We start from the raw sequence: 27,595 nt of genomic DNA on the forward strand, positions 1-27,595 counted from the left end.
AATCATTCATGAGCTCAATTACCAGATAAAAGTGGAAACAGTTTAAGCTGAACATTGCAATGAAGTTGTGAAGTTCAAAAAATGCAAGTGAGGAATGCTCAGAGCCATAAATCCAGGGTTAAAGCCATGCTGGTGCATTAATCTGTATGGAGAGTTAGTATATCTTAGCTCAGTGGCTATAGGGAGAAGCAGAGGACCAGAGGCATTTGGTGACTGTGTCAGTGGCTTGGTGGTCTGGCTGAGCAAATTAATGTCACAGCCACTTCCCCCATCAAAAACATATTTGACACAAAACCCAGATGCCCAACTGCCTCCCATTAGCAGATACAGTATCTATAGCAATGGAGACGTTCAGAAGTCCTGATTCTGCAGTACACCAACCATACAGACCAACTCACTGCCCCCGACTGATTCCATTCTGGCGGAAGACTCTACACTTGCACAACAGCAACCTCTAGTGGCGTAATTATGCAACAGCAGGATAAGACTGCAGGTGACTGGCATCCTGCTGATTTGGTCTAATTTGTCTAAATGCTAAAAATGTGAATTTACATTTTTGATTGATTTTTTTGTTAAGTCTATTTTCAAAACACTTTGCAATTTTGGTGCATTATACGATCTTTAGATACAGCTAAGTCCCAAAATCTAAAGAATGCGTCTATAATGTAGTTATGATTTGGCATTAGATTACATTATAATAAAATGCAGCTATAAGACCATTCATTCGGCTAGTTATAACACCAAACATGTTCATTAAACAGCCTTGGCAATGGCAGGTAAATGAAATGAAGTTGACTCTAATAACACAAGAATGTCATTTAACTCATTGTGCTTTAGCACAGAACTCCAGATTTATATCACCAGTGAGTAAACATCTCATTTCCACATCTAACCCCCCGCCCCCTCACCCCAAACTAAAATTTACCTTGCTGTCACCCTCATTGGATCAAAAGCAGAATCTAACCTCTGCTTGTTAGTTCACCCAGACCTCCACATGACACCAAAACTGCCCACTTTATTCAGTCATGCTTACCTGCAGACAGTCAGGTGCATGGGCTGGGTTTTCAGGCCTGGTGCCACATCTCCTCATACCCACCAATCAGAGGCCACGTATCCAAGGAGGCAGAAGAGTGTGTTGGTGTGCGCATGTGCATGTGCGTATGCGTGCATTTTCACGTGTATGAGTGCCCTGAGGCCAGTGAACGGGGCTCAGCTTAAAGGCCTGTTACCATAGAGACACAAGTACAGATGGTCAGCGAAAAGGCCTGTTACCACAGAGACACAACAGGTCAGCTAGACGCCATGTTACCACAGAGACTAAACTATAGCTAGTGCTTCCAAAGGTGGTCATGTGACCATACGCTTTTCCTGAGCAGCTACAGGCACTGTGTTAACGGTGACTATAAATCCATCTATAGATGAAACATCAACAGGTCTCCAAGCTGCACGCTAGCACAGCCCGCTACCTTTATGAAAAATACCACAATAAAAAAAAGGTGAAAAAAAGGGACTGTGCCTTTATTACACTGAATCGCTATTCCTTAAGCCATTCTGAAACAGTGAAAATGTGCTTTGATACAACAAATATCAACACTAGAAGCAATAAAAGAAAGGATGAAATGGCAAAAGTGGGTGTGTCTGATAAACTGGGCGGGGCTGTTACTGAGCAGGCGGGGCCATGACTCATCTGACTGGGCTGGGGGACTCCGCATCAATGAGTAACTGAAGGCTTCTGATTGGCACAGGTTCCACTGACTCCTCCCCCTGGCATGGTGCACTAGTACACAACTGCCATGCCCCTCCTCCTCGCCCACCACCCCAACCCCCGACTAAAGCAGCAACACAGCGCCCTCTTTGGCCATTTCAGTCCTATACCACACACACACACGCACTCCTGCACACACACTCCTGCACACGCACGCACATGCACGCCAGTAAGGTCATGTGGTAGACACTGTATGGAGTTCACGTAACCCAGGACACCATTGGCGACCCAGCGCGCTACCAAGTACTACCGAGTAACCCAGCGCAGTACTGAGTAATATGGGGCAGTACCCCTTCGGGACAAGAGGAAGCACACCCTAAAAATAAAATCACATCCAGAGACTGCACACTCCAGTGCAAGGAATCCAAAGAACGCAAAAAACACAGGCCATTTCATTGCAAATCTGGCAATAAGGTAGCTTGCTTTCTTTTACCCAGTTTGAGCCACTCTGACAGACTGCTACAAACATTCAAGCTAAGCCAAGAAACACAGTCTAACTAAAATATTAACTGGATAAAGCTAGCATAGCACAGCACAGGCGCTCCAGAATCTTCTAATGCACACACTGAACATAGACCACAGGTTCCTCTCCCCTGCTAACAGTGAGCACACTGCCCCCTCTGGTCATGAAGGGAAATGCAGATGAAGAGAGCTCAGCTGGAAGCTCTTTTCAAAGTGTATTATGGGAAATGTACTTTTCTAACATTAAAGAGGGTGTCCAAGTCTTTCCCAACATGAGGGCAGGCCACACCCAGTCCAGTATTCCACATCCGTGTGCAGGTATGTACATGTATGTAGCGCAGACACGGATCAGGTTTAGGGGTCCTCGGTCATCTCCTGGCTGTCTCTCCGGGCCACTTTGCGAGGGGGGGCCGGGCTCTCCCCCTCCCCCTGCTCCTGTTCCCGCTTCTTCGCTGCGTTCTGTCACAGGAGAAAGGCAAACAGAAACAGGGTCAGCAGGGGGTGCTATTTCCCAGCCTGAACTCCTCAGACAGTCTGGCCACTCACCTTCTTGTTCCACTGCTGGTGAAGATAGCGCAGCAGAATATTGGTCTTCTCCGTGACGATGACTGGAAGAGAGAGAAATTCAACTGTAACCAGAACTATTTCTCCCTCTACAGAGCGAAAATTATCACACGACCTGCCTACTGACGGACTCAGGGGGACCGGAGGTAGTCGCGGCGACTCCACTGAGGCACCGGGGGAAGTCGCGGAGACTCCACTGAGGCACCGGGGGAAGTCGCGGCGACTCCACTGAGGCACCGGGGGAAGTCGCAGAGACTCCACTGAGGCACCGGGGGAAGTCACGGAGACTCCACTGAGGCACCGGGGGAAGTCACGGAGACTCCACTGAGGCACCGGGGGAAGTCGCGGTGACTCCACTGAGGCACCGGGGGAAGTCGCGGAGACTCCACTGAGGCACCGGGGGAAGTCACGGAGACTCCACTGAGGCACCGGGGGAAGTCACGGAGACTCCACTGAGGCACCGGGGGAAGTCGCGGAGACTCCACTGAGGCACCGGGGGAAGTCACGGAGACTCCACTGAGGCACCGGGGGAAGTCACGGAGACTCCACTGAGGCACCGGGGGAAGTCACGGAGACTCCACTGAGGCACCGGGGGAAGTCGCGGAGACTCCACTGAGGCACCGGGGGAAGTCGCGGAGACTCCACTGAGGCACCGGGGGAAGTCGCGGAGACTCCACTGAGGCACCGGGGGAAGTCGCGGAGACTCCACTGAGGCACCGGGGGAAGTCGCGGAGACTCCACTGAGGCACCGGGGGAAGTCGCGGAGACTCCACTGAGGCACCGGGGGAAGTCGCGGAGACTCCACTGAGGCACTGAAGGGTTCAGGGGGTAGCAGTGCAGTACGATACTTACAGAACTGAACTTGTATCTGACAGGTTGCTGGTTTGATTTGTTAGTGGAACACTGCCACATATACTCATGAACAACGAACTTAACCTGATCTGCTTCAGTACATATCGAGCTATGAAAGTGAATTAAATGTAAAGAATGGCAGCTGGGTAACTTGCTCTGATTGAGTGCTAGCTAAATACCTAAAATATATATGCAGGGTACCCCCCTGATAAAGTGTCCTGCATCTCAAGACACACTAAGAACCATTATTATTCTCATCATTACCATTATTATTATGAATAAAAATAATAATAACAACAATAATATTAATAATAATAATAATGCTATTGCCAAGCATATGTGAAACACTCACATGTACAGATGCATGCTGTATAAAGGGTGCGATGAGGCTGAATGCACTTACTCTGCTCAGAAGGGTACTCGCGGGTGGGAAGATAAACCGATGGCCTTCTGTTCTGTAGAAACAGAAACAGTCTTAGAGGAACAGCCACACAGAAGAACAGCCACATAAAGGAACAGCTTATGGGTGGGAAACAGCAGTTCTCCTTTTAGTCTCGGTGTGTATGACCTGCGGGCTGAAAGGATGACTCGCTGAGCAGCATCAAGTCTGAAGACCCGGCTCTAAGCCCAGTGAGGCTGTCAAAAGTGCCATGAAATTGGGTTTGAATATTAGCTTTTGTAATTAGTTAGCGTTTGCATATATTTGAATATTGTCTATAATTCACAAAAATAAGCTGCTTATTGTCGGGCGCAATATGCACGTGACGTTCCCTCTAAGCTGGCCTGCGCATTATTTTCCACAAGCGAGCAGTAGAGTAGAGGACAACGGTGAACTTTCATACTAGGTTACTACATCTGGGGCCTCATTTATAAAACGTATTTTAGATCAACTGTGTGGCGTGTACATAGAAAATCACGTCAAAGTAGTGATTTATAAAATTTCAACATGACTCGATTTGACTATGGAAACGGTTGTGGCTCTTCACTTGACGTATGTAGGCAAGTTCACTTTATAAATGAGCCCCCTGCAGTTTCTATAGCCTAATGCACAAATGAATAAAGTACTTTCTCATGGATGTAATTTCCCACAGCTCTGCATTTAACACAATAATAGGGAAATTATTGTTTATAGGAAATCCCTGTTTATTTCTTAACACAAAAGCTATTCAAACGGCTAATACCTGTAGCCTAAAACAACAAATTACTTGCTCGGTTTAGTTTAACTTCTTTCATCATGCAATTTTATCAAAATCTTCAGAACAGAAAGGAAACATAGCCCGCCATGGGAACATTATTTAGCCTAAATCTGATGTTTCCCAGCTCCCAGCTCCTACTCTCCCACCGCCCTACCACCTGTGCTCTTGACCCTATCCCTTCCTCTCTCCTCCAGACCATCACACCTGACATCCTCCCATATGTCACCTCCCTCGTGAACTCCTCCTTGTCTTCTGGACGTTTCCCCTCTTCTTTCAAGCTGGCCCACGTCACCCCACTGCTGAAAAAGCCCACTCTGGATCCCTCTGTCATCCAGAACTACCGTCCTGTCTCCCTTCTCCCTTTCCTATCCAAAACAATTGAACGAGCTGCTTCTAATCAACTCTCCTCTTTTCTCTCCCTGAACAACCTCCTAGACCCCTACCAGTCTGGCTTCAGACCTGGCCACTCGACAGAGACCGCACTCCTCTCGGTCAATGAGTCGCTTCACGCCGCACAAGCAGCCTCCCATTCATCTGTCCTGATCCTCCTAGACCTTTCTGCTGCCTTTGACACCGTCAACCATCCCATCCTCCTGTCCTCCCTGGCAGCTATGGGGATCTGTGGCACAGCACTTGACTGGATTGAGTCCTACCTCTCCGGTCGCTCCTTCCAAGTCGCCTGGGCTGGTGCAGTATCAGCACCTCGCCCCCTTGCCACAGGAGTTCCCCAGGGCTCTGTCCTTGGTCCCCTCCTATTCTCCCTGTACACCCAATCTCTTGGTCCTGTAATCTCTGCCCATGGGTTGTCCTATCATTGTTATGCCGATGACACCCAACTCTTTCTCTCCTTCCCGCCCTCTGACACTCAGGTCTCTGCTCGGATCTCTGCCTGCCTGAGGGACATCCAGAGCTGGATGGATAACCACCATCTTAAGCTGAACCCAGGCAAGACGGAGATGATCTTCATCCCTGCTCCATCCTCTAACCTTCTTGACTTTTCTATTTCCCTGGGGGACACTGTGGTGTCATCATCACCCACCGCAAAAAACCTTGGAGTGGTGATGGACAACAGACTGTCCCTCTCCCAGAACATCACGGCGGTGAGTCGAACGTGCAGGTTCTTCCTGTACAACATCCGGAGAATCCGCCCCTTCCTCACCACCTACGCAACCCAGCTCCTGGTTCAAGCGATGGTCCTGTCCCGCTTGGACTACTGCAACTCGCTACTGGCTGGTCTGCCAGCATCCGCCATCAGACCCCTGCAGCTCATCCAGAATGCTGCAGCGCGTCTGGTCTACAACCTCCCCAGACATTCCCATGTCACCCCCCTGCTCACTGACCTCCACTGGCTGCCTGTTATGGCTCGCATCAAATTTAAGTCCTTGGTGCTTGCATACCAGGCAGCTAAGGGGTCAGCACCAGGGTACATTCAGAGGATCATCAGACCCTACACACCAGCCAGACCTCTCCGTTCTGCCACCTCTGGCCGCTTGGCACCTCCCCCTCTTCGCGTCTGCACTTCCCGCTCCCGTCTGCTGTCTGTCCTGGCCCCTCGCTGGTGGAATGACCTCCCCGTGATGGTCAGAACAGCAGAGAATCTCACCACTTTCAAACGCAGACTGAAGACTCATCTCTTCAGGCTGCACCTCTCCCCACCCCTCCCTAGCCTATAGTTCAGCTCATTGTACCTAGCTAGGATAATTTGATTATGTTAGTGTATCTGGCAGGATTGTTTTTGTATGATTAGGTGTGATTCCAGTGCTAGTTTGTACTTTGTACTTGGTAGGATTCTTGCTGCTGAACAAGCTTACTCTACAGGGTTGGAGTCCTGATCGATGTGGTCACTTCTGGCACTACGATCCTTACTTCACTCTAGTGTTTCTTTTGCGCCTCTACATCATGAAACCTATGCACTTGTTGTACATCGCTCTGGATAAGAGCGTCTGCTAAATGCCTATAATGTAATGTAATGTAATGTAAATTGTTAGCTGACCAGTAACGTTAGCACAGGAAATGAACTTTGCGTGCATGAACATGATTCACTGCATGAAATTAAAGCCTGTATATTTATGTTAATTACAAAAAGGGGAATCAAAAACGCGGGATCCAAAACTAATATTCGAATGCTCAAATTTAGGTTGGAACTTTAAAAAAAAAGAAAAGACTTTTGAATAGTTTTCGAACTTCAGATATTATTTGACAGCCCTAAAGCCCAGGACCAGACACTGCTGCCAAGACCCAGCAGAGCCACAGCAGTGACCCAGCAGTGACCCAGCAGGGGCACCTATGATTCACCTCAGCCAGCAAATATGACCAATCCAGACCCACTGAGCTGCACTCTGGAATCTGCTGCACCAATGTTCTGGAAAGCCATAGCTGCTGCCAGCGACACGTTTGAGGGTTTGAGACACAGACGTGGCACAGCCTTTCTCCACTGGCAACAGTTCCCCTGCAGGATCTGCCAGCTCGGTGGCAGTTACCAGGCAACAGGGGCTCAGCTAGCGCAGTAATCCTTCAGAGCAGTCACAGCCACCATCAGTCTGAGCAGCAGCCACTGAAAGAACTGGGCCTTAAGGGCATCTCTGCCCGACCCTAAATAAGTATGTAATAAATACTCTATAGGTGCCCTTGCTTGGCTCAGACAATAAAACTCAATTCTGTTTAATCAGGCAAATAAGGGTTCACACAGCCTGCTTCTGCCACTGCCCAACTGCAGCCCCAGGAAGAGACTTACCGAGGCTTTGCACACAGAGTCTGCGTGGAATCTGCTGAAGTTGCTCTTGTTGTAGACAGGCAAGCCTTTTAGAAAATCAGCCTGCAAGACAAGACAAGAGGAACTTTGTAAACTGAAGACAGCAACATCAGGCATTTGCACCTCCATCTTACCACCAACATAACAAACCGCGCCATCAAACATCAACAATGCAGATCTGAAGTCGGCAAATTGCATATGCCATAGAACCGTGGGGGTGCCTAACACAGTTCCATATAAAACATACCAATTTATCGTTAGTTGGGTCTAACACCATAGGCCTACCAAATTCACCGTCGAACATGGTAGCTTTAGCTGAAATGTGAGAGACTTTGGAGACGGGCGTGTGACTGATCCCAATGTTTGCTCTTCACTTACGCTGCCCGCAACTACAGTTCTATGGCATGAGCCTCCACTAGATGGAAAGCAAGATGAATACATGCGTGAGCTCCCGCGAGAGGCATTATTGTTGGGTTTAAGTCTGAATGATGTAGCAACAATATGGTTTACGCTAACCAACACCACAATGCCATGCCCACTATTCAATACCGCCAGAAATTACACATATAGGCTACCAAAGCCAGCAAAGAGTGGCGCAATCGCAACTGAAACGGCGACTAGCGAGCGACATAAATCTGTAGCAACAGCCCCAAGTGGGTTAGCACAGCAACACGAGACTGCCTCGAGTCCTGCCGGCAATGAAGTTAACTTCAAAAAAACATTTATTTTCACCGCTGATCGCAGTAATCACAGTAGCAAGGTTGGGGATCATGGCTAGACAACAAACACCACAAAACTGGCCCAAAGCATTAGATCAGGTGTGTTCATTCTTATCCGAAAACGGCCGGTGTCCGTGCACGCTTTTGTTTTAGCCCAGCCCTAAGACACCCGATTCTGCTTATGAAGGTCTTGATTGAAGACAATTTAGTTAACTAGTTGAATCGGGTGTCATAGTGCAGGGATGAAACAAAAACCAGCACTAACACCAGCACTTTTCGGGTAAGGTCGGACACCCCTGGGTTAGATGATCCAACTAATCTAATGTTAGCCTGCATTGTAGGATACAGGACGACAACTGCAGTAGCAATGTATCCATTTAGTGTACCTTTTTATTAAATCAGTCTAACCAAATCGGGATACTTAAATTACAAACAAGGCCATTTTAGGGGATATTCCGGGCGAAATAAAGTTAACGACTGGGCGTATAAGATTAATATAACGTTTGTAGTGTTTAGGGTGGTGTCTCGGCATATGTAGCTGAAAATCTCGGCTACACACAGATGCATACAGGAAACGATCGATAATATAGAGCTAACTCGCTGTAAACCCACGACAAACTGAATAATGGTATTAATGTCTTCAGTTCAAGTACAGGTTGGTAATAACAGTATACTAAAGCTCGCTATATACTTGGTTGGTGGGTGCCAGAATACTAAAAATAGCGCACTGCTAATTAGCGAGATATGGACTTAGCAACTAGCACAAAATCGAAAAGCTTTAGCTACGTTGCAGATTACCTTATCCATGGTTTGTCGACCCGGTTTTTGAAATTGTGCGGAGACGGCTAAAGTCAAATTAGCTATTACGTTGCTCAACTACAGAACCAAGTCGTAGCGTTAGCTAGAAAACAGCACGTTACTGTTTTAGCCAACTTAAATGGCTTTAGATTTAACCATGACAAAACACATCAGCTAAGGTTTCTTATCTGTCTTACAGGTACGACTGATTTGAAAGACTTAATATATTTGCGAAAATATATTATTTAAGCGAACTGAGCCCAACCGGTTTCGGAGCTACATACACGCACGATTTAGCAGAACACACTAGTTTGCTGGGCGTTGCCATTCAAACTGACCTGTTCATTGGTTACATGTTGAGTCTACCGTGTCCCTCCGCCAATGGGCTAATGGGGTGAGCAGCCTTTGAGCTCTCGTTGGTCAGATATCTGCCTACGGCACTGGCGTCATTACCAAGCGCGGTAGGTTGACAACCAAACGTCAGCAAGGTCATAGGTCACCCATTCGAGGTACTGGTGTTATTGGGATCCAATCCAATTCAATTTTATTTGTGTAGCGCTTTTTACAGGGAACAATGTTAAAGTGACCCTTCTCTGTAGCAAGCAACTGATTCATGATCAGTTTTAACTATAAACTCACAAAAGCCACAACTACAAATAAAACTATTATTTACTTGGGCTGTCATTTTCACCAGGTAGTCTAATACTCTGGGATATAATCAGCCCAACCAGATTATTTTGCCTGTAGATTCCTCATTAATTGATTTGTTATTTGTACAGCGCTTTTAACACAGACACCTTCACAAAGACACTTTACGAAGGAAACTGGAAAATTGGGCAAGAAACAGACCTGTTTTGCTCCCAGGGAGTTCTCATTAACACCTTTTTCATGCACGAGTAGCCATTTTCCCGAGAAGCTCTTTCTAAAGCTTTTCTTGTAACTGACCCAATGTTGAACCAACAAGCTGTTACTGAGGGTCATTCTTCATACTGAAGTCATTACATTACATTACATTACAGGTATTTGTCATTCATTAGAATGCAATAAAGTACCACAAAGTAATCGTGCACATCAGAACAATATTCCAGACAAAAAATAAAGGATCAGAAAAAAGCAATGGTTTACAAAATGGCCTCAATTTGGAAGGGTTATACTGTATGTCATCAATGATGGACAATCTATTGAATGATTAATAAATCTATTGAGCAGGCTCTGGAGATTGTGAGTTTTGCTTGGAGAGGGGTGATCTGACGGATGAACTGCCCACACTTGGCTCACACCTACGGTTCCTTCAGAGTGTTCAAATACAGAGGTCTAATGTGCAGAATATACCCATATTGTACCTACAGTAGGCATATGGCATATGCACTGCTGGTAAATTCAAAAGATGGGGAGTATATGAAAATGTACACTTCTATAACAAGCAAAAATGCTAGGCTTGGATTGGCTGATCTGCAAAGCTTTATTTATCAGTGAATTACAAAGAGAATCCCCAACATGTGATGTGTCTGGGGGAGCAGAGCACCTCCTAGGTAAGACAGTGCACTGCAAGAGACCAGGTGTGTTCTGTCCAGGTAAGCCAGTGCACTGCAAGAGCACAGGTGTGTTCTGTCCAGGTAAGCCAGTGCACTGCAAGAGACCAGATGTGTTCTGTCCAGGTAAGCCAGTGCGCACTGCAAGAGCACAGGTGTGTTCTGTCCACCTGGCCAGCCGTCAGACGGTTAGGGACTTGCGTCCTTTCAGCATTCTGCGGAGTATGACCTCGATGCCGCCGCGTGTCCGGACCCTCCTGTCCCAGCCGTGCGTCCTCATCCTCTTGATGTTCTTGGGCTGATACTCCGCTCCTCGCTTCACGCTGCGCACCTGCTGGTGTCGCCAGGGCAGGTTCCGGAAGATTCCAGCCCCTTCTGCCCCTGGCCCCAGGGCTCCTCTGCCAGCCACTGCGCACGCTGCAGGCGTGCGGGACAGAATCCAGCTGCTGGCTGCACGCAAGAGCGGCAATGCCTGCTGCATCACTACACTGTGGGGGAAACCATTTCATATCATTAAAATAACTTTTTATTTATACATATACATTTATTTTATTTATAATTAAATAACTTCACATCAGTCGTATTCAGACCTGGACATGTACTTCAATAACAAATCGGCTAATATATTCTACTTTTCACTTAACACTGCAGCAAATAACAAGGGTAACTAGTAGTACCTCGACAGACTAGATACCCTTTTATTTACCACAATGCCCTTGTCCAACTCGCTTAAGAAAAAAGCACTATTTAAAGAGCACCCATGACCATAATCCTTCCTAGCTGCTGAACACAGGACTAGCTAAGGGCAAGCTAACGTTAGCTTGTTTGTTACAGTCCCCTTCTCGAGCACTAATGTTAGTCTTGTTAGTTATATTTCGGCTTGTATTAGCCAGTTAATAACGTAACAATCTATCAGGCTAGATCGGAAAAACGTCGAATTTGAAGGGTATAACGAATAAAATTGTATGATTGACAATTAGCTACTGTTCGGCTGGACTACTGACGTTACATTGCTTGTTATAAGGCACGTTAACAGTACGTTAGCTAATTGCTAAATTATCCAACTGACTACTCATTGGCTGCTGACACCAAGTATACAAATACACTACTGCCGATACTATTGTAGCCATCTATGATTGTAGCTATATAATACTAACTAAGTCATAATGACACGCTTCCGGAGTAATTAGCCAACGAATCGCAAAATGGTACCATTAATTTGCAGTGGGAGATCGTACAATACCTGCACGTATTACATCCAAGTCCACGGGGCAGCCGAAACGCGGACTTCAATACGTTCATCGTAGTTTGTTTACTATTTGCGAATATCTACCTGCTACGGTCCGTCAATGTCATCTCCTGCACAGGCGCTCGGTCTGGATGCCACATGTGTAATGCGCATATGCGATCGGGGAGGAGGCATTCTTCTTCTTCTCAGGTTTCCAATGGCGGTTAACAAACTAGTGCTTTACCGCCACCTACTGTGTGTATTGTCTTCTAATTTTAGTTTTTAACAACAACCCAGCTCTCCTATACCTGAACCACGATTCTTTATTATTTCCATAAATTCCTGGCGTCTGATTCCTTCCAAACCCTTTCGCCAAATTCCCTGTATTTCATCCCCCTTCACATTCATTATACCCAAAATCTCTTTTGCGGCATCCATCACCACCCTGATCCTCTCTGATTTTGTCTCTATCTTGCTAATCACCATCGCAATAAACGCCAAAAACCTTCTTCTATCCATATGCATGATTTCTCTGTCATATCTCACTTTATCTTTTCCCTTTGTTTCAGTTCTATTCTGTTCCTTTCTCACAGTTCCCGTTTCTGCCCTCACTCTCTTTGTTGCTTCTGCGTACTTTATTTTATTCTGCACTCATGTTCTTTCCACCTCATGTTCCCTCTTCCTTCGTTCACATTGCTTTGCTCTCACTTCATGATTTTCACCACAGTGCATATTCCCTGGTCTTTAGACACCATGCAGTCCTCATCTGAACACTCATCTTTCCCACCCCATCTACACCTGTGATCCCTTCTACACACTGCTGCCACGTGTCCATAGTCCTGACACCAATAACACCTTTCCTCCTTCCACCACTTCGAATCTCGCGCTCAATTACTCCCGTCTGTTCCCCTGCGATCAAGCGAAACAGTCGTCTGCCGGGGAGGAGGCATTTGTGGTTTCTTGTGTATTTAAAACGTGACCGTCACGTAACCACGTGAGCACTGAGCAGTGTGCAGGTTGCATTGGAGCAAGTATCTGTATTATTTTGGCCATACCGCTGTATCATCTACACGATAACATAAAAAAACCGCTGTATTCATTATCTCCGCCAGGTGAGAGCCTGGAATGGATTATGCGTTTGTGCGTGTGTTTGTGTATCGGTCAGCTAATCTCGCATACTACTGGGGCGATCGGCCTAATACTTGTTGTGCATGCTGGCAGCAGGCCAAGGACCTGAATTCTCGAATATTTTGCAAATCGGTCGACGACAAGTATTTTATTTGAATTCATTTCCATTATTGTCCATTGAAATACATTCGGTTTTAACTCCTAACCGGCCGGTAGGGGCCGCAAATGAACATCTGCTTCCGTTTGGAATGAAAGACCAGCGATGTAGAATGTCAATTTCAATGTTAAAATGCCAACAAACGGGGTACGTTAATGTTTAAATCTTTGGCAATTATTTTGTTGATATTTTCACGTTGAAATTGACATTTTGGAATTGTTCCCGTCCGGATTTGAAACGCAAGTGCCAGACTATACCGTCAGCGTTAGCTCTGTCTAACACATCGTGGCTGATATGAATTAAATTAGCTAACATGTCACCACCTTTAGCGTTACTTCACTGAATCGGCATTTTTGGGATTTTCAGTGGCACATGGTAAATACTTGCAATATTGTATTTGTCTGGTTGCATTGATTGTGTAGCTTCTATTGTTGCATCAGCAAAGCTAACACGCCTGGCGGAGATCTGCACTCTACCGAGTGACTCTTCTAGTTTCTATTACTTTTGCCTTCAGGCATGGTATTACCCTTACCAGATGTCTAGTTATCACAAACAGCGGTGTACAGTTTAGAGCAAGGGTGTGCAGTCTTATCCGAAAAGAGCCAGCTAGCGTGGGTGCAGGTTTTTGTATTCACACAATGACACCCAATTCTACCTATTGAGGTATTTATTTAAGACAGAGATTAGATGAATCAGGTGTTGTAGTCCTGGACAAAAACAAAAATCTGCACCCACACCAGAGCCCTGTTTCACAATTCAGGATTACTGAGTTAGCTGGATAACCGCACTAAATAAAACCAGCGCCTCTCACAAATGTGGAATACGGACTGGGATAAAAAGAGCTGCTTTTAGTCAGCGCAGTTATCAACTAACTCAGTAATCCCGCTTTGTGATGTTGTTGGATGTTGGCTCGATCCCATATTACAGTTGTTAATGTAGGTAAGTGAACTTCAGTTGCGATGGAAACTGTGAAACGGATATTTGAATGCGTAAGTAACGAGTCTATTCATTCATGTTGTTACCTTCTTTTTGTGGGTTGTGTACGAGTTCCTAGTGGTACACTCCAGTGGAGCTCCTCGTTACCTTCTTGTTCCCACCTACCCTGGCAACAGGAACAGAAGCCATCCCATTGGCGAAAAAACGGCAGTAGTGACCCATCATTGGCCCATATGCTTGTCTGTCACATCGGAAATATCCCCGTGGATGCAGAATTTAAGGGCAAGGTGAGAACGGAGATTTGCTTCTGGGAGGGATGGGGACGGTAATGACATCTAGTGTCAGAGCAATCTCAGCACATGTAGCGCATGTCATATAATCCAACAGAATTCATTGTTCAGCTCCAATATGTAAACGGGAGGCTTTAATATAAGCACTAAACTCAGCGCGGCAGATTCCAATGGAATCAAACAATTGGATTGGCTGCAGCAGACAAGCTCCAATTCGTCTTTCCGCCTTTTCGCTAACTGATTTGCAGAATTAAGAAAAAAAACATTTAAAAAACGTCCTACAGGTAAGATTTTGCATTCAATAGGAGGTGAAATTCCTAGCATGCCAATAGAAATGTAATAAATGAAAAATGATATTGTTGAGCACGTGAGGTGATAAGGGACTGAAAACCGTAACGTTGTAGAGCCGTTGTGATGCATCCCGACCTTGGTGCGCAGCACGCTCAAAATTTAATTCATTTCTAAATTCAGGGGTTTTCATGTTTAATGTGTGTGTCACACCTTTATGAACAACTGTTGGATTTTTGTAACGACGAAGGATTTAAAATGTTCTGACATTTACAGAAAATTCGCCGCATCATTTACTGGGTCAGTTTGCCAGCCAGCTCTCCGCCGCGGGTTTTGTGCATTATAGGTCAGCTTTGCGCTGCACGAGCCAGTCTGTGGTTTGCAATGCGATGAACAGGATAATGAAGGAGTGTGTGTCTGCACCTAAGAGTTAATGCATCGTGCATCGGAGAATGTTAATGTTTTACCATTTTTAAAATAATCTGTTCTGTGGTGGTTAAAAATATTGGAGATCGCCATTTCAGCTATATGACTAATAAAAAATAAATATGCATCGTAGGACGGTGGTTTGTAGAACAGAACCTATGTTCTTGGTTAAAAATACAATGTTAAGAAGGAATTTACTTCAGATGCTTAGTGGTTTGCTTTTTGTGCTGCGCGATTGAAATGTCTGTAATGAGTCATCTTCACCGACAGGTTGAAAATCCGTGTACGGTTTTGTTACCTCTTCTGACAAATGTATTTTTAGGCAGATATGTGCACAAATGGTCTTTTTATCAAAGACCATTCAATTAAATCAACCCAATAATACTCAGCCATGTCCAATACAATCTTTTTGGATGAAATATACATGCTAACACATTACCCATTAATACACTACTGCATCGAGTCTGCACAGCACTACAGTAAGACAACAAGAGACCAATCACAATGGCAGACTAGACCTGCTGGACTGACCTAAATCGTCTGTGTGTGTGTGTGCGTGTGTGTGTGTGTGTTGTGAGAGAGAGAGAGTGTGTGTCTGTATGTGTGTGTGCGTGGGAGAGAGAGTGTGTGCCTGTATGTGTGTGTGCGTGGGAGAGAGAGTCTGTCTGCCTGTGTGTGTGTGTGTGTGTGTGAGAGAGAGAGAGAGAGACATAGGGGAGAGTGTGTATGTGTGCATGTATGTGTGACAGAGAGTGGGAGAGTGTGTGAGTGTGAGAGAGTGTGTGTGCATGAGAGAGAGAGTCTGTCTGCCTGTGTGTGTGTGTATGTGACAGAGAGAGAGGGAGAGAGTGTGTGTGCCTGTGTGTGTGACAGAGAGAGAGAGTGTGTGTGTGTGTGCATGCATGTAGGACAGTGGGAGACAGAGTGTGTGTGACAGAGGGAGAGAGAGTGTGTGTGTGTGACAGAGAGTGCGTGTGTGTGTGTGACAGAGAGAGTGTGTGCGTGTGTGACAGAGAGAGAGAGAGAGAGAGTGCGTGCGTGTGTGTGTGAGACAGAGATGTGTAGTTGTTTCAGTAGTGCAAACAGCAGCAGGCTATGATACAGCTGTAAAGTCAGAGGAACAGTGAAGTCGATTATGAAACCTCTCAGAGATCCAGAGAGCCCTTTTTTGGGGAGATTCTGCTGCAGCAGGATCACATGGCCACTGCCGGAACTGCCTGTTCCCTCTGTATCCAGTGGGAGGGCCCACGCTAGAAGCACAGGGGGCTGTATTCTTGGCTAGCTTCAGGCGGATTCCTCCTACTGTCATAGCAACAGTGAAGGGGGGGGGGGGGTTCAGCCCCGTGAGGCTAGGGGTAATGATTGATTTATGAACTTCAGTTACAGACTACTTGCTATTCTATTTTTATATTTTATGTGAACTTGATATCCAAACAAGGAGAAAACAGCATCATGCATGCATATATTTTAAGTAATATTGCCTTTACACAGATTTATTTTTAAAAGACTAAAAACTTTTAAATTGAAACTTTTGCACTGCAATAATTATCACAGTGGTATTGAGATGGTACGGTTGTGCTCTAACAAAGCGTGTAAAAGGTAAACCTTGTGTTAATGGTCTCTAAGGAGGTACATAGGAACAGGGTATGTGTCCCTCTGGAACCTTGTACACATGGAACGCTAGCTGCCACAGGTGCAAACCTGGTTTTAGAGGGGCCTGTGCCACAGGTGCACACCTGGTTTTAGAGGGGCCTGTGCCACAGGTGCACACCTGGTTTTAGAGGGGCCTGTGCCACAGGTGCACACCTGGTTTAAGAGGGGCCTGTGCCACAGGTGCACACCTGGTTTTAGAGGGGCCTGTGCCACAGGTGCACACCTGGTTTTAGAGGGGCCTGTGCCACAGGTGCACACCTGGTTTTAGAGGGGCCTGTGCCACAGGTGCACACCTGGTTTTAGAGGGGCCTGTGAGTGCAGGATCTGAAGGCCCACAGGAATCCCCTGCGGCTCCAATCCCCCCCCCCCGCCACTCTCTGCAAGGTGAGCATTAGGACATGGGTTTGTTTTCTCTTTCTGTGCAGACGCATTACGCAATATCCACCGCAGGCTGTAATAATGATGCCTCCATCCGAGGTGCACTTTACGCACCATTACGGTATCAGTTTCTATTGCTTTCATATACTGCTCCTCTGTTCTGCACGTACTGTATAGTACAGATCTGTGCTACAAATATATAATACTGATTCTCTTCTGTGCTACAAATATATAATACTGATTCTCTTCTGTTTTACAAATATATAATACTGATTCTCCTCTGTTCTACAGATATATAATACTGATTCTCTTGTTCTACAGATATATAATTCCGATTCTTCTCTGTTCTACAGATATATATAATTCCACCCTGTTCGTGGGTGGAGTTGTGGGTGATGGGCAGAGCTGTAGGTGATGGGCGGAGTTGTTGGTGATGGGTGGAGCTGTGGGTGATGGGCGGAGCTGTGGGTGATGGGCAGAGCTGTGGGTGATGGGCGGAGTTGTTGGTGATGGGCGGAGCTGTGGGTGATGGGCAGAGTTGTTGGTGATGGGTGGAGCTGTGGGTGATGGGCAGAGTTGTTGGTGATGGGTGGAGCTGTGGGTGATGGGCAGAGTTGTTGGTGATGGGCGGAGCTGTGGGTGATGGGCAGAGTTGTTGGTGATGGGCGGAGCTGTGGGTGATGGGCGGAGCTGTTGGTGATGGGCGGAGCTGTTGGTGGTGGGCGGAGCTGTTGGTGATGGGTGGAGCTGTGGGTGATGGGTGGAGCTGTGGGTAATGGGCAGAGCTGTGGGTGATGGGCAGAGTTGTTGGTGGTGGGCGGAGCTGTGGGTCATGGGCGGAGCTGTTGGTGATGGGCAGAACTGTGGGTGATGGGCGGAGTTGTTGGTGATGGGTGGAGCTGTTGGTGATGGGCGGAGCTGTGGGTAATGGGCAGAGCTGTTGGTGATGGGTGGAGCTGTTGGTGGTGGGCGGAGCTGTTGGTGATGGGAAGCTTGTTTATGCTGCAGGTTTAGGATTAACAGATGCAGAGAAAGGGGAACTTGCTTTCAATGTGACAACAGCAGAAAGATGCTGTGACCCTTAATCACATAAACTGTGAATATGCCTCCCTTTCACACACAGTGAATATAAAGGGATGGAAGGTTAAACCTCTCTCTGCCTCCCTCTCTCTGTGCAGGGAATGTTTGTGGGATATTGATCCCAGTGCAGAATTCAGTGCTTAAGGAGCTGTAGTGTGAGCCTGATGGTGAAGAGATGCTGTTGGCTAACGGGCCTGACTGCATGTCCTGAGCCCCACCAGACCCCCCCCCCCCCCCCCCCCCCCCGCTGAGCTGTGTGTTGCAGCTGAGCCCCCCCCCCCCCCCCCCCCCCCCCGCTGAGCAGTGTTGCAGCTGAGCCCCCCCCCCCGCTGAGCTGTGCGTTGCAGCTGTGTTCAGTGGGCTGCACATCTGCACCTCTTCTGCAGCCATGCAGTGGGACAGCGTGCAGCTGCAGATGTGCATTAGGAATAGACCAGATCTGTGGTGCTGGACTGAAATGGAGCCAACCCACACGTTCTAATCCCAATTTCATTCTATTCCAAATTCAGGAGTCCTGTTTTCGACACAAGACACCCCCATATTAGCAAGGATCCACTTGATGTTGAGTCATTCTCTCGATTGCAGAGGAAACTCAGTGGTGTGCAGTTTCCCTCCTCTTTTTATAGCGTTGAGTCTCGTCTATTTATACTGAACTGTTGTCTGGGAAAAAGAGAATCAAATGTCTGATCTCAGGTTCACAGGGGCGTTCATTTGTCCTCCTGCACAGGCACCCGGAATCTGCAGTGTCGTCTTTTCTTTCGATTTTTTCTGGTCAGCAAAAAGTATTGCCAAACAAAATAGGGAAGAGGGTACGTAGCTGATACTGGAGAGTTAATGACTTCACTTTAATCACGAGGAAAGGAATACAGATTTGACTAATTTAAAGCCCACCTTTCAATGATAATTTGAAGTGATACATCCAATAAGAATATGAAAGTGCCATATGCTTTTGGAGTAGTTGAGAATATCAGTTTGGCAGTATTTTAATCTAATCATATCCTATCATGACTGTAAACGTGTGCTTTAGCTTTGGGCTTTCACAGAAAGGCACTGACACACTCAGCATTGGCTTTGGGCTTTCACAAAAAGGTACTGACACACTCAGCATTGGCTTTTGGCTTTCACAGAATGGCACTGACACACTCAGCATTGGCTTTGGGCTTTCACAGAATGGCACTGACACACTCAGCATTGGCTTTGGGCTTTCACAGGAAGGCACTGACACACTCAGCATTGGCTTTGGGCTTTCACAAAAAGGTACTGACACACTCAGCATTGGCTTTTGGCTTTCACAGAATGGCACTGACACACTCAGCATTGGCTTTGGGCTTTCACAGGAAGGCACTGACACTCAGCATTGGCTTTGGGCTTTCACAGAAAGGCACTGACACACTCAGCATTGGCTTTGGGCTTTCACAGAATGGCACTGACACACACTGCATTGGCTTTGGGCTTTCACAGAAAGGCACTGACACACTCAGCATTGGCTTTGGGCTTTCACAGAATGGCACTGACACACTCAGCATTGGCTTTGGGCTTTCACAAAAAGGCACTGACACACTCAGCATTGGCTTTGGGCTTTCACAGAAAGGCAGTTAGCAGTTATTTAGCCCAGAGTGAAATGTGCAGCTCTCTCTCTGCCTGCAGTGCGGCGCCATGCTTACCACCATCACAGATGGGATTCTGTGCTGTCTCACGGGGAAGTCTGCTGATGTGCTGGTTCCCGTGGAGACGTTGGAGCCTGGCGACGGGATGGAGTTTGTGGAGGTGAAGCCCGGGCGCGTCCTGCGCGTTCGGCACATCGTGCCCGAGAGGCCGGTGATAGAGCCGGTTTCCACGGCGAGCGTCAGCGTGCACTGCAAGCGGCGGATCAGCCTGTACCGCGACGGCCAGCTGGTGATCGAGAACCTGGGTGATGTCCTACACTGCCCAGGAGGGGGCGCTGAGCGCAACAGCACCCTGGAGCTAGAGCTCTCTGACTACAACAGCAACGCTACACCCCCTGCCCCCGTGGCCCCACCCCCCGCCCCAGTGGCCACGCCCCCGGCCCCGCCTCCGCGCCAGCGGCGCAGGAAGCCCAAGCGCTCGGTGATGATTGACACGCAGCGCAGCGTCAGCAGCTGCAAGGGCGGCCAGAGCGACCTGGCGCTCTTCTTCCTGCACGGCGTGGGCGGCTCGCTGCACATCTGGGGCCGGCAGCTGGACTTCTTCTCCCGCCTGGGCTATGAGGTCATCGCCCCCGACCTGGCGGGGCACGGCGCAAGCTCCGCCCCCCGCATCGCCGCCGCGTATACCTTCTACGCTCTCGCCGAGGACCTGCGTGCCATCTTCAAGAGATACGCCCGCAAACGCAACATCCTCATTGGACACTCCTACGGGTGAGTGTGTGTGTGTGTGTGTGTGTGCACACGTGTGTGTGTGTGTGTGTGTAATAGTGTGTAACTCTGTGTATCTGTGTAATGGTGTGTATCACTGTGTACCGGTGTGTAACTCTGTGGGGTCATAGGTCAACCTCATGTGCTCGCCTTGGCTTAATTCAGTTCAAGGTTCTCATTATAGTAAGGCTAGACTGTCCAAGATCTACCCTAATGTAAATGAAATATGCAATCGTTGTCACACAGAAAAAGCAGACCTAACCCACATGTTCTGGTCTTGTAATAGGCTGAACAACTTCTGGACTACTGTATTCCGGACTGTATTAAACTGGAACTATAACTATCCTTCATGATTGATCCTCCCCATGAACTGCTCAAGGAGTGTGAAATGTTCATTTATGTGTACATGTACATGTACAATTTTACGTGCATTTATTTTACTATTTAATTTGGTATTATCATTCCCTGTTTAGATAGTTTCTTATGTTTTGTATAGGCAGTATTGGGGTGGGTGAGTGAAAGAAAATGTTTACTGTCAAATGTATGTAAACAATACTCTTTTTTTTTTTTTTTTAATAATGTAATTCTGTGGATGTGTAATGCTGTGCCTGCTTGTCTCTCTGTCTCCAGGGTGTCGTTCTGTACCTTCCTGGCCCATGAGTATCCTGAGCAGGTGCATAAAGTGGTGATGATAAACGGGGGAGGACCCACAGCACTGGAGCCCAGCCTCTGCTCCATCTTCAACCTGCCAGCCTGCCTGCTGCACTGCCTGTCCCCGTTCCTGGCCTGGAGCTTCCTTAAGTGAGTCCGCCATACCGCCAACATACTGTCCACAAACATGCATCCTACCAGCCCTACTGTCCACAAACATGCATCCTACCAGCCCTACTGTACACAAACATGCATCCTACCAGCCCTACTGTACACAAACATGTATACTACCAGCCCTACTGTACACAAACATGTATACTACCAGCCGTACTGTCCACAAACATGTATACTACCAGCCGTACTGTCCACAAACATGTATACTACCAGCCGTACTGTCCACAAACATGTATACTACCAGCCGTACTGTCCACAAACATGTATACTACCAGCTCTACTGTACACAAACATGTATACTACCAGCCGTACTGTCCACAAACATGTATACTACCAGCCCTACTGTACACAAACATGCATACTACCAGCCCTACTGTACACAGCCATGCATACTACCAGCCGTACTGTCCACAAACATGCATACTACCAGCCCTACTGTACACAAACATGTATACTACCAGCCGTACTGTCCACAAACATGTATACTACCAGCCGTACTGTCCACAAACATGTATACTACCAGCCCTACTGTACACAAACATGTATACTACCAGCCGTACTGTCCACAAACATGTATACTACCAGCCGTACTGTCCACAAACATGTATACTACCAGCCCTACTGTACACAAACATGTATACTACCAGCCGTACTGTCCACAAACATGTATACTACCAGCCATACTGTCCACAAACATGTATACTACCAGCCGTACTGTCCACAAACATGTATACTACCAGCCCTACTGTACACAAACATGTATACTACCAGCCCTACTGTACACAAACATGTATACTACCAGCCCTACTGTACACAAACATGTATTCTACCAGCCCTACTGTCCACAAACATGTATACTACCAGCCGTACTGTACACAAACATGTATACTACCAGCCCTACTGTACACAAACATGTATACTACCAGCCCTACTGTACACAAACATGTATACTACCAGCCCTACTGTACACAAACATGTATTCTACCAGCCCTACTGTCCACAAACATGTATACTACCAGCCGTACTGTACACAAACATGTATACTACCAGCCCTACTGTACACAAACATGTATACTACCAGCCCTACTGTACACAAACATGTATACTACCAGCCGTACTGTCCACAAACATGTATACTACCAGCCCTACTGTACACAAACATGTATACTACCTCTCCCCCCCCAGGGCGGCGTTCGCGCAGCAGGGTGCGCGGGAGAAGCAGCTGCTGAAGGACGGAAACGCATTTAACGTGTCGTCCTTTGTTCTGCGGGCCATGATGAGTGGCCAGTACTGGCCGGAGGGGGACGAGGTGTACCACGCTGAGCTGACCACGCCCATCCTGCTGCTGCACGGGGCGCACGACAAGTTCGTCCCCATGGAGGAGGACCAGCGCATGGCGGAGGTACAACCCTGTGGCCCTCACTTCCTTTGGAGCTCGCATCATTTCCTCCTAGGAGTCAACCAGTAGAAACCCAGAAGCCTGCAGCCAATGAGATAGTTACAGAATGAAAGAGTCCAGCTGTTCTCTGTATTATTGGTTGTTTGGTGATCCTTTCATTAAGGAAACATTTGAGAGATGTAAAGTGTAAATTGGTTCTGAAGCTCTGCTCTGTAGTTTCGTACTGACTGAGGAGACCTGTTGTTGTACTGGCTTTATTATGTTTTACATTTATGTTGTTTAAAGAACAACCCCCAAACATTTTTGACACTTGAATTATTCAGTTTGGGGCAGGAGAGTTGATGTCACATTGGAAATGAACGTGACGTCCCAACAGGGCTGTGAATGGGGAGGGACCAGCTTGTGTTTCCCATGGTAACGGTTTCCCATGGTAATGGTTGGTGTGTATTCTGCAGATCCTGCTGATGGCGTTTCTGAAGGTGATTGAGGAGGGCAGCCACATGGTGATGCTCGAGTGCCCAGACACCGTCAACACTCTGCTGCACGAGTTCTTCCTGTGGGAACCCGACGCCTCGTACAAGCAAAACCCAGCTGAGCCCGGCCCTCCCAAAAGCAAGCCCGCCCCTCCCAACGGCACACCCGCCCCTCCCAACAGCAAGCCCGTCCCTCCCAACAGAAAATCTGCCCCTCCCAATGGCAAGCGCGTCCCTCCCAACAGAAACCCTGCCTCTCCCAACGGCACGCCCGGCCCTCCCAACAGAAACCCCGCCCCTCTCTATGGCAAGCCCACCCCTCCCAAAAGTAACCCCGCCCCTTTCAACAGCAACCCCGCCCATCCCAACAGTAATCCCACCCCTCCAAACAGCAATCACACCCCTCTCAACAGCCAGTTGGCTGCCGGTGCACCGAAGAACAAGTAGCCAATGGGGTGGATGCTGATAAAAGAAGGTGACTGATGTGCAGTTTATTATTGGGGGGCCTGCACTGGGTGAGTGTGCTGATTGGCTTAGAGCCAGAGGCATTGTGGGAGCTTGAGAGCAGCTGCAGTGGGACAGAGGGGACCTCAACCCTCACCCACAAAAACAGGGGAGCTAAGTGACCAGGAGCTGAGCTGTTAATCCTCCTACATTTCCCACAATCCCCCTTTCCTCCCACTGATGCCAGCCATCATTGCAGGAGTGACCTGGGGCCCCGCCCACTAACCTTGGAGCAAATCAGAGCAGACAGCTGGATTGTGGGTCTACACTTGGTTGAGTGGACCGTGGTGGACTGTGGTACAGTCAGGGAAAATGCCCCCCCCCCCCCCCCCCCCCCCCCCCGCCATGTTAGCTTGCAGATGCCTTTTTTGCATGTTGTTGTCCATTCAGATACAGCTTAATCATGTTGTTGTCTTCCTAACTCAATATAAACAGGTTTTTCTCCTGCAGAAGTGAGTCAATATGAGGCTTGAATACAGCAGTTTTATTTTCTGGTTTAATTTATTCATAGAATTAAAGGCAAAATCACTCCTAACCAAATGCGTATTATTTAACCATCGTAAGACTGAACACCCACAGAGAGAGTATAGCTAGAGTCGTGTGTGTTCACAGTACATGTGCGTTCACAGTATGTATATGTGTTCATGGTACATATTTATGTTTGCAGTAGACGTTTGCTCATGGTACATATGTGTGTTAATGCCTCTAATGACCAGCTTCAGGTCTGTGGGGTTTAGTACAAAGAGATAATGGAGAAATTATTCTGTAAGTAACAGTTAATTCAGTGTATGTGTGACAGAGAGATAAAATGAGTAGCATTCTTGAATACACAGCTATATTTCTCTCTCTTTTAAGGGATGGGGTACCCCAGATTATCCCCAACAAAAAGGCCTAGTTTCCCCACAGATAAAACCCATCTCGAAACACAAATATAATATTTCACACTGATTGGGTCTGGGAACATCTTGCTTCGCTCATTTGGACACATCACATACAGGATCAGTGGAAACAGGAACTCTGTAATGGAATCTCTCACTGTACATAAACCACAAAGATGGTGGTGAATATTGGTGTCTGCACTGAGTTTATGATTTTAATTTTTGCAACATAGTGTTCAGCCTTACTTACTTCAATTCATTGAGGACTTTGTTGTCTTTGTTGCGTATTTTGTATTTGTACCATCCCTGGGAATTGTTCCCTATTGAAGGAAGTCTTTGGGGGCCCTCTCGCTTGGCTTGGCAGCCATATTTCTGATGTTAGTAGCTAATGTAGGCAAACCAACCTTTGCGGCAACTGCAGTCTTCAACTAAATGAAATAAGTGTTAAGATTATGCAGCCAAAAAGGTTTGGTCTGAACAGGGATCATTTTGTTGTTTTCAAATCAGTACTGTTACAGAATATTTATTAGTAGTGTCATCGTGTTAAAGATGGAGTCGTATTTAACTGTTGACGTACAAATGAATGCTTACCAAAGATGCTGAGAAGTACGGAAAGGTGCTCTGTTGTTTGGAAACTGGAAGAACCATGGCAACATTTATTACCTAAAAGTTTTATATTTACCATGGACAGGTGAAGTATTCATATTTTCCATGATTCTGGGATTCAGCCTGAATGTACAGGACCAGGTTTGGGAGTGCCTTACTGACATCTCAAAATCTGTGCTAGATCCGCTGGACAACAGGGAACTGTGTGGCCAATCAGAGATATGGACTGTGTGGCCAATCAGTGATATGGACTGTGTGGCCAATCAGTGATATGGACTGTGTGGCCAATCAGTGATGGGAACTGTGTGGCCAATCAATGATATGGACTGTGTGGCCAATCAGTGATGGGGACTGTGTGGCCAATCAGTGATGGGGACTATGTGGCCAATCAGTGATATGTACTGTGTGGCCAATCAGTGATGGGAACTGTGTGGGCAATCGGAGATGGGAACTGTGTGGCCAATCAGAGATGTGGACTGTGTGGCTAATCAGTGATGGGAACTGTGTGGCCAATCAGTGATGGGGCCTGGGGACTGGTTTTTTGGAAAGTGGGAGTCCATGGTAGGGCTTGGCAATATATCGCAGTGATAATTATCGCATGCAATAAGGGTTGTCTCCACCATATGGCATATCACCTTTCTTTTGTCTTCTTCTTTTTAATTATACCTGAAGTGTTACTAAACAACTAAAGAGGCTGTGTAAAATGTTTCGCAAACACAACCGCTGTTACCTACTGGGTGTTGACAGCCAAGACAGCCAAACAGCAGCAAGGTCGCACAGCTTCCGTGTGATCATGTGATGTGTTTCTGCCAATCGCACGGAAGCTGCAAGGCCTTGCTGCTGATTGGCTATCTTACGGTCAAGCAATAGGTGGTTTTTTTTCCAGAAAGCGTTTCACGCGGCTTCCAAAAGTGTGATTGTTTGCTATTGCGTCAGATATAATTAAAGAGAAAAAGGCAAAAAGGAAGGCGGTACGCCACACGGTGGCGACGACCGTTATTGCATGCAATAATTATCACTGTGATATATCGCCCAGCCCTGGTCCATGGCTAGCTGGACATATTCCCATTTTTGGGCTGAGATGGGCAGGCAGGTGTTGCCGTGAGCTGGGTAGGTAATGGTAGTTTCTTGGTAGTTAATGTTAGCTAGTGTAACTCCACCAATACAAATGAATAATATGTGAAATAAGCTATGTACAGATTTTCTCAGAATAAGGGTCCGCTAAGCTAATCAATAATATAATCTTATTAGCAATACGAGGCTGGATCACATGAGAACTTGAGCTGCAGCATTCTGTCTCACCTCATGCTGCAACAGACAGTGAGTGGCCTCTTCCTCCTCCTCCTCTTCCTCTGCTGCTACAGCTACTGCCCACTGTTGTGGCTGTTCCCTCAGAACACACAGTGTGCCCCATACCGTACACCCCACATGTTTAACCATGTAAGACTGTGGTTATGGTCCTGGTTAAAACCATGCTGGATTTACATACCTGCTTGTCTGCAACCACAATTAGAGCTGCAGTTATACATTAAATACAGTCACACATATGATAAATACAGTCACACATATGATAAATACAGTGACACAGATGATAAATACAGTTGGGGGGCGACATAGCTCAGTAGGTAAGAGCGGTTGTCTGGCAGTCGGAGGATGGCCGGTTCGATCCCCCGCCCTGGGTGTGTCGAAGTGTCCCTGAGCAAGACATCTAACCTCTAATTGCTCCCAACGAGCTGATTGGTACCTTGCATGGCAGCCTTTCACAGTTGGTGTATTGGTGTATGAGTGTGTGTGTGAATGAGAGGCATCAATTGTAAAGTGCTTTGGATAAAAGTGCTATATAAATGCAGTCCATTTACCATTTACAGTCACACAGATGATAAATACAGTCACACAGATGATAATGCAGTCACATAGATGATAATACAGTCATACAGATGTTAAATACAGTCATACAGATGTTAAATACAGTCACATAGATGTTACATACAGTCATACAGATGTTAAATACAGTCACATAGATGTTAAATACAGTTATACAGATGTTAAATACAGTCGCAGGGTCATGAAGTTTAAATATCCAGTGCTGCATCTGTAGAGTGTTCTGTTAAAGTGGGAAAGAGAAGACTGAAGCCTGTGTGCATTTAACCAACACCGTTTTTTCAGTCTCACTGTCTGGCCCCTGTGGGTTTAAAAGTGTACATTTTCCCAACCTATATTCATTAACAAGTTAAACGAGTTAGACTGCCTGCACAATATATGCATTTTAAAAGTGTTGGCATTGTCAACAGTTGATGTTACAAAACAAATCTAAATGTATGACAAACTGTA

The 27,595-nt window shown here is 46.9% G+C and overlaps 3 protein-coding genes across 12 annotated transcripts; 1 reads left to right on the forward strand and 2 right to left on the reverse strand.

Moving 5' to 3' along the window:
* Positions 1-1,492: 1,492 nt before the first annotated feature.
* LOC118229045 (DET1- and DDB1-associated protein 1-like) lies at positions 1,493-9,430 on the reverse strand. The gene is made up of 5 exons (XM_035420699.1): positions 9,109-9,430; positions 7,574-7,654; positions 4,047-4,098; positions 2,774-2,835; positions 1,493-2,686 (listed from the first exon to the last, which is right to left on the reverse strand). The coding sequence occupies exons 1-5, from the start codon at positions 9,115-9,117 to the stop codon at positions 2,582-2,584; spliced, it is 309 nt and encodes a 102-aa protein (XP_035276590.1). The 5' UTR covers positions 9,118-9,430; the 3' UTR covers positions 1,493-2,581.
* Positions 9,431-10,551: 1,121 nt separating this feature from the next.
* Positions 10,552-12,109, reverse strand: mrpl34 (mitochondrial ribosomal protein L34). Of its 2 annotated transcripts, none has more exons than XM_035423821.1 (2): positions 11,974-12,109; positions 10,552-11,128 (listed from the first exon to the last, which is right to left on the reverse strand). In XM_035423821.1, exons 1-2 carry the CDS (start codon positions 12,027-12,029, stop codon positions 10,822-10,824), a joined length of 363 nt encoding a protein of 120 aa, XP_035279712.1. In that variant the 5' UTR covers positions 12,030-12,109; the 3' UTR covers positions 10,552-10,821. The 2 variants fall into 2 exon arrangements, with proteins under 2 accessions (XP_035279712.1, XP_035279711.1); XM_035423820.1 differs by having other exon boundaries at positions 11,884-12,061.
* A 709-nt stretch (positions 12,110-12,818) lies between these two features.
* On the forward strand, positions 12,819-26,992 carry LOC118230637 (protein ABHD8-like). 9 transcript variants are annotated; one of them, XM_035423812.1, is made up of 7 exons: positions 12,819-12,980; positions 14,266-14,376; positions 17,478-17,531; positions 19,852-20,582; positions 21,210-21,380; positions 22,590-22,806; positions 23,259-26,992. In XM_035423812.1, the coding sequence occupies exons 2-7, from the start codon at positions 14,323-14,325 to the stop codon at positions 23,721-23,723; spliced, it is 1,692 nt and encodes a 563-aa protein (XP_035279703.1). In that variant the 5' UTR covers positions 12,819-12,980; positions 14,266-14,322; the 3' UTR covers positions 23,724-26,992. The 9 variants fall into 9 exon arrangements, with proteins under 9 accessions (XP_035279703.1, XP_035279706.1, XP_035279701.1 ...); XM_035423810.1 differs by lacking the exon at positions 12,819-12,980 and adding an exon at positions 13,250-13,300; XM_035423809.1 differs by lacking the exon at positions 12,819-12,980 and adding an exon at positions 13,599-14,142.
* The last annotated feature ends 603 nt before the right edge of the window (positions 26,993-27,595 follow it).

This window comes from Anguilla anguilla, chromosome 6, assembly GCF_013347855.1.
Source record: "Anguilla anguilla isolate fAngAng1 chromosome 6, fAngAng1.pri, whole genome shotgun sequence".
In the NCBI taxonomy this organism is placed as follows: Eukaryota; Metazoa; Chordata; class Actinopteri; order Anguilliformes; family Anguillidae; genus Anguilla; species Anguilla anguilla.

What these genes read in the sequence shown, in the direction of transcription:
- LOC118229045 (XM_035420699.1), bottom strand. An exon ending in ACTCTGTGTGCAAAGCCTCG is followed by an intron (nt 4,099 to 7,573) that starts GTAAGTCTCTTC and finishes CTGTTTCTACAG; the next exon opens with AACAGAAGGCCATCGGTTTA. An exon ending in ACCAGCAGTGGAACAAGAAG is followed by an intron (nt 2,687 to 2,773) that starts GTGAGTGGCCAG and finishes CTCCTGTGACAG; the next exon opens with AACGCAGCGAAGAAGCGGGA.
- mrpl34 (XM_035423820.1), bottom strand. Translation starts at nt 11,942, where the DNA reads ATGAACGTATTGAAGTCCGCGTTTCGGCTGCCCCGTGGACTTGGATGT. An exon ending in CTTGGATGTAATACGTGCAG is followed by an intron (nt 11,129 to 11,883) that starts GTATTGTACGAT and finishes TTTCCCCCACAG; the next exon opens with TGTAGTGATGCAGCAGGCAT.
- LOC118230637 (XM_035423809.1), top strand. Translation starts at nt 14,113, where the DNA reads ATGGAAACTGTGAAACGGATATTTGAATGC. An exon ending in TGTGGGTGATGGGCAGAGCT is followed by an intron (nt 17,532 to 19,851) that starts GTAGGTGATGGG and finishes CTCTGCCTGCAG; the next exon opens with TGCGGCGCCATGCTTACCAC. An exon ending in CTGGCCTGGAGCTTCCTTAA is followed by an intron (nt 21,381 to 22,589) that starts GTGAGTCCGCCA and finishes CTCCCCCCCCAG; the next exon opens with GGCGGCGTTCGCGCAGCAGG.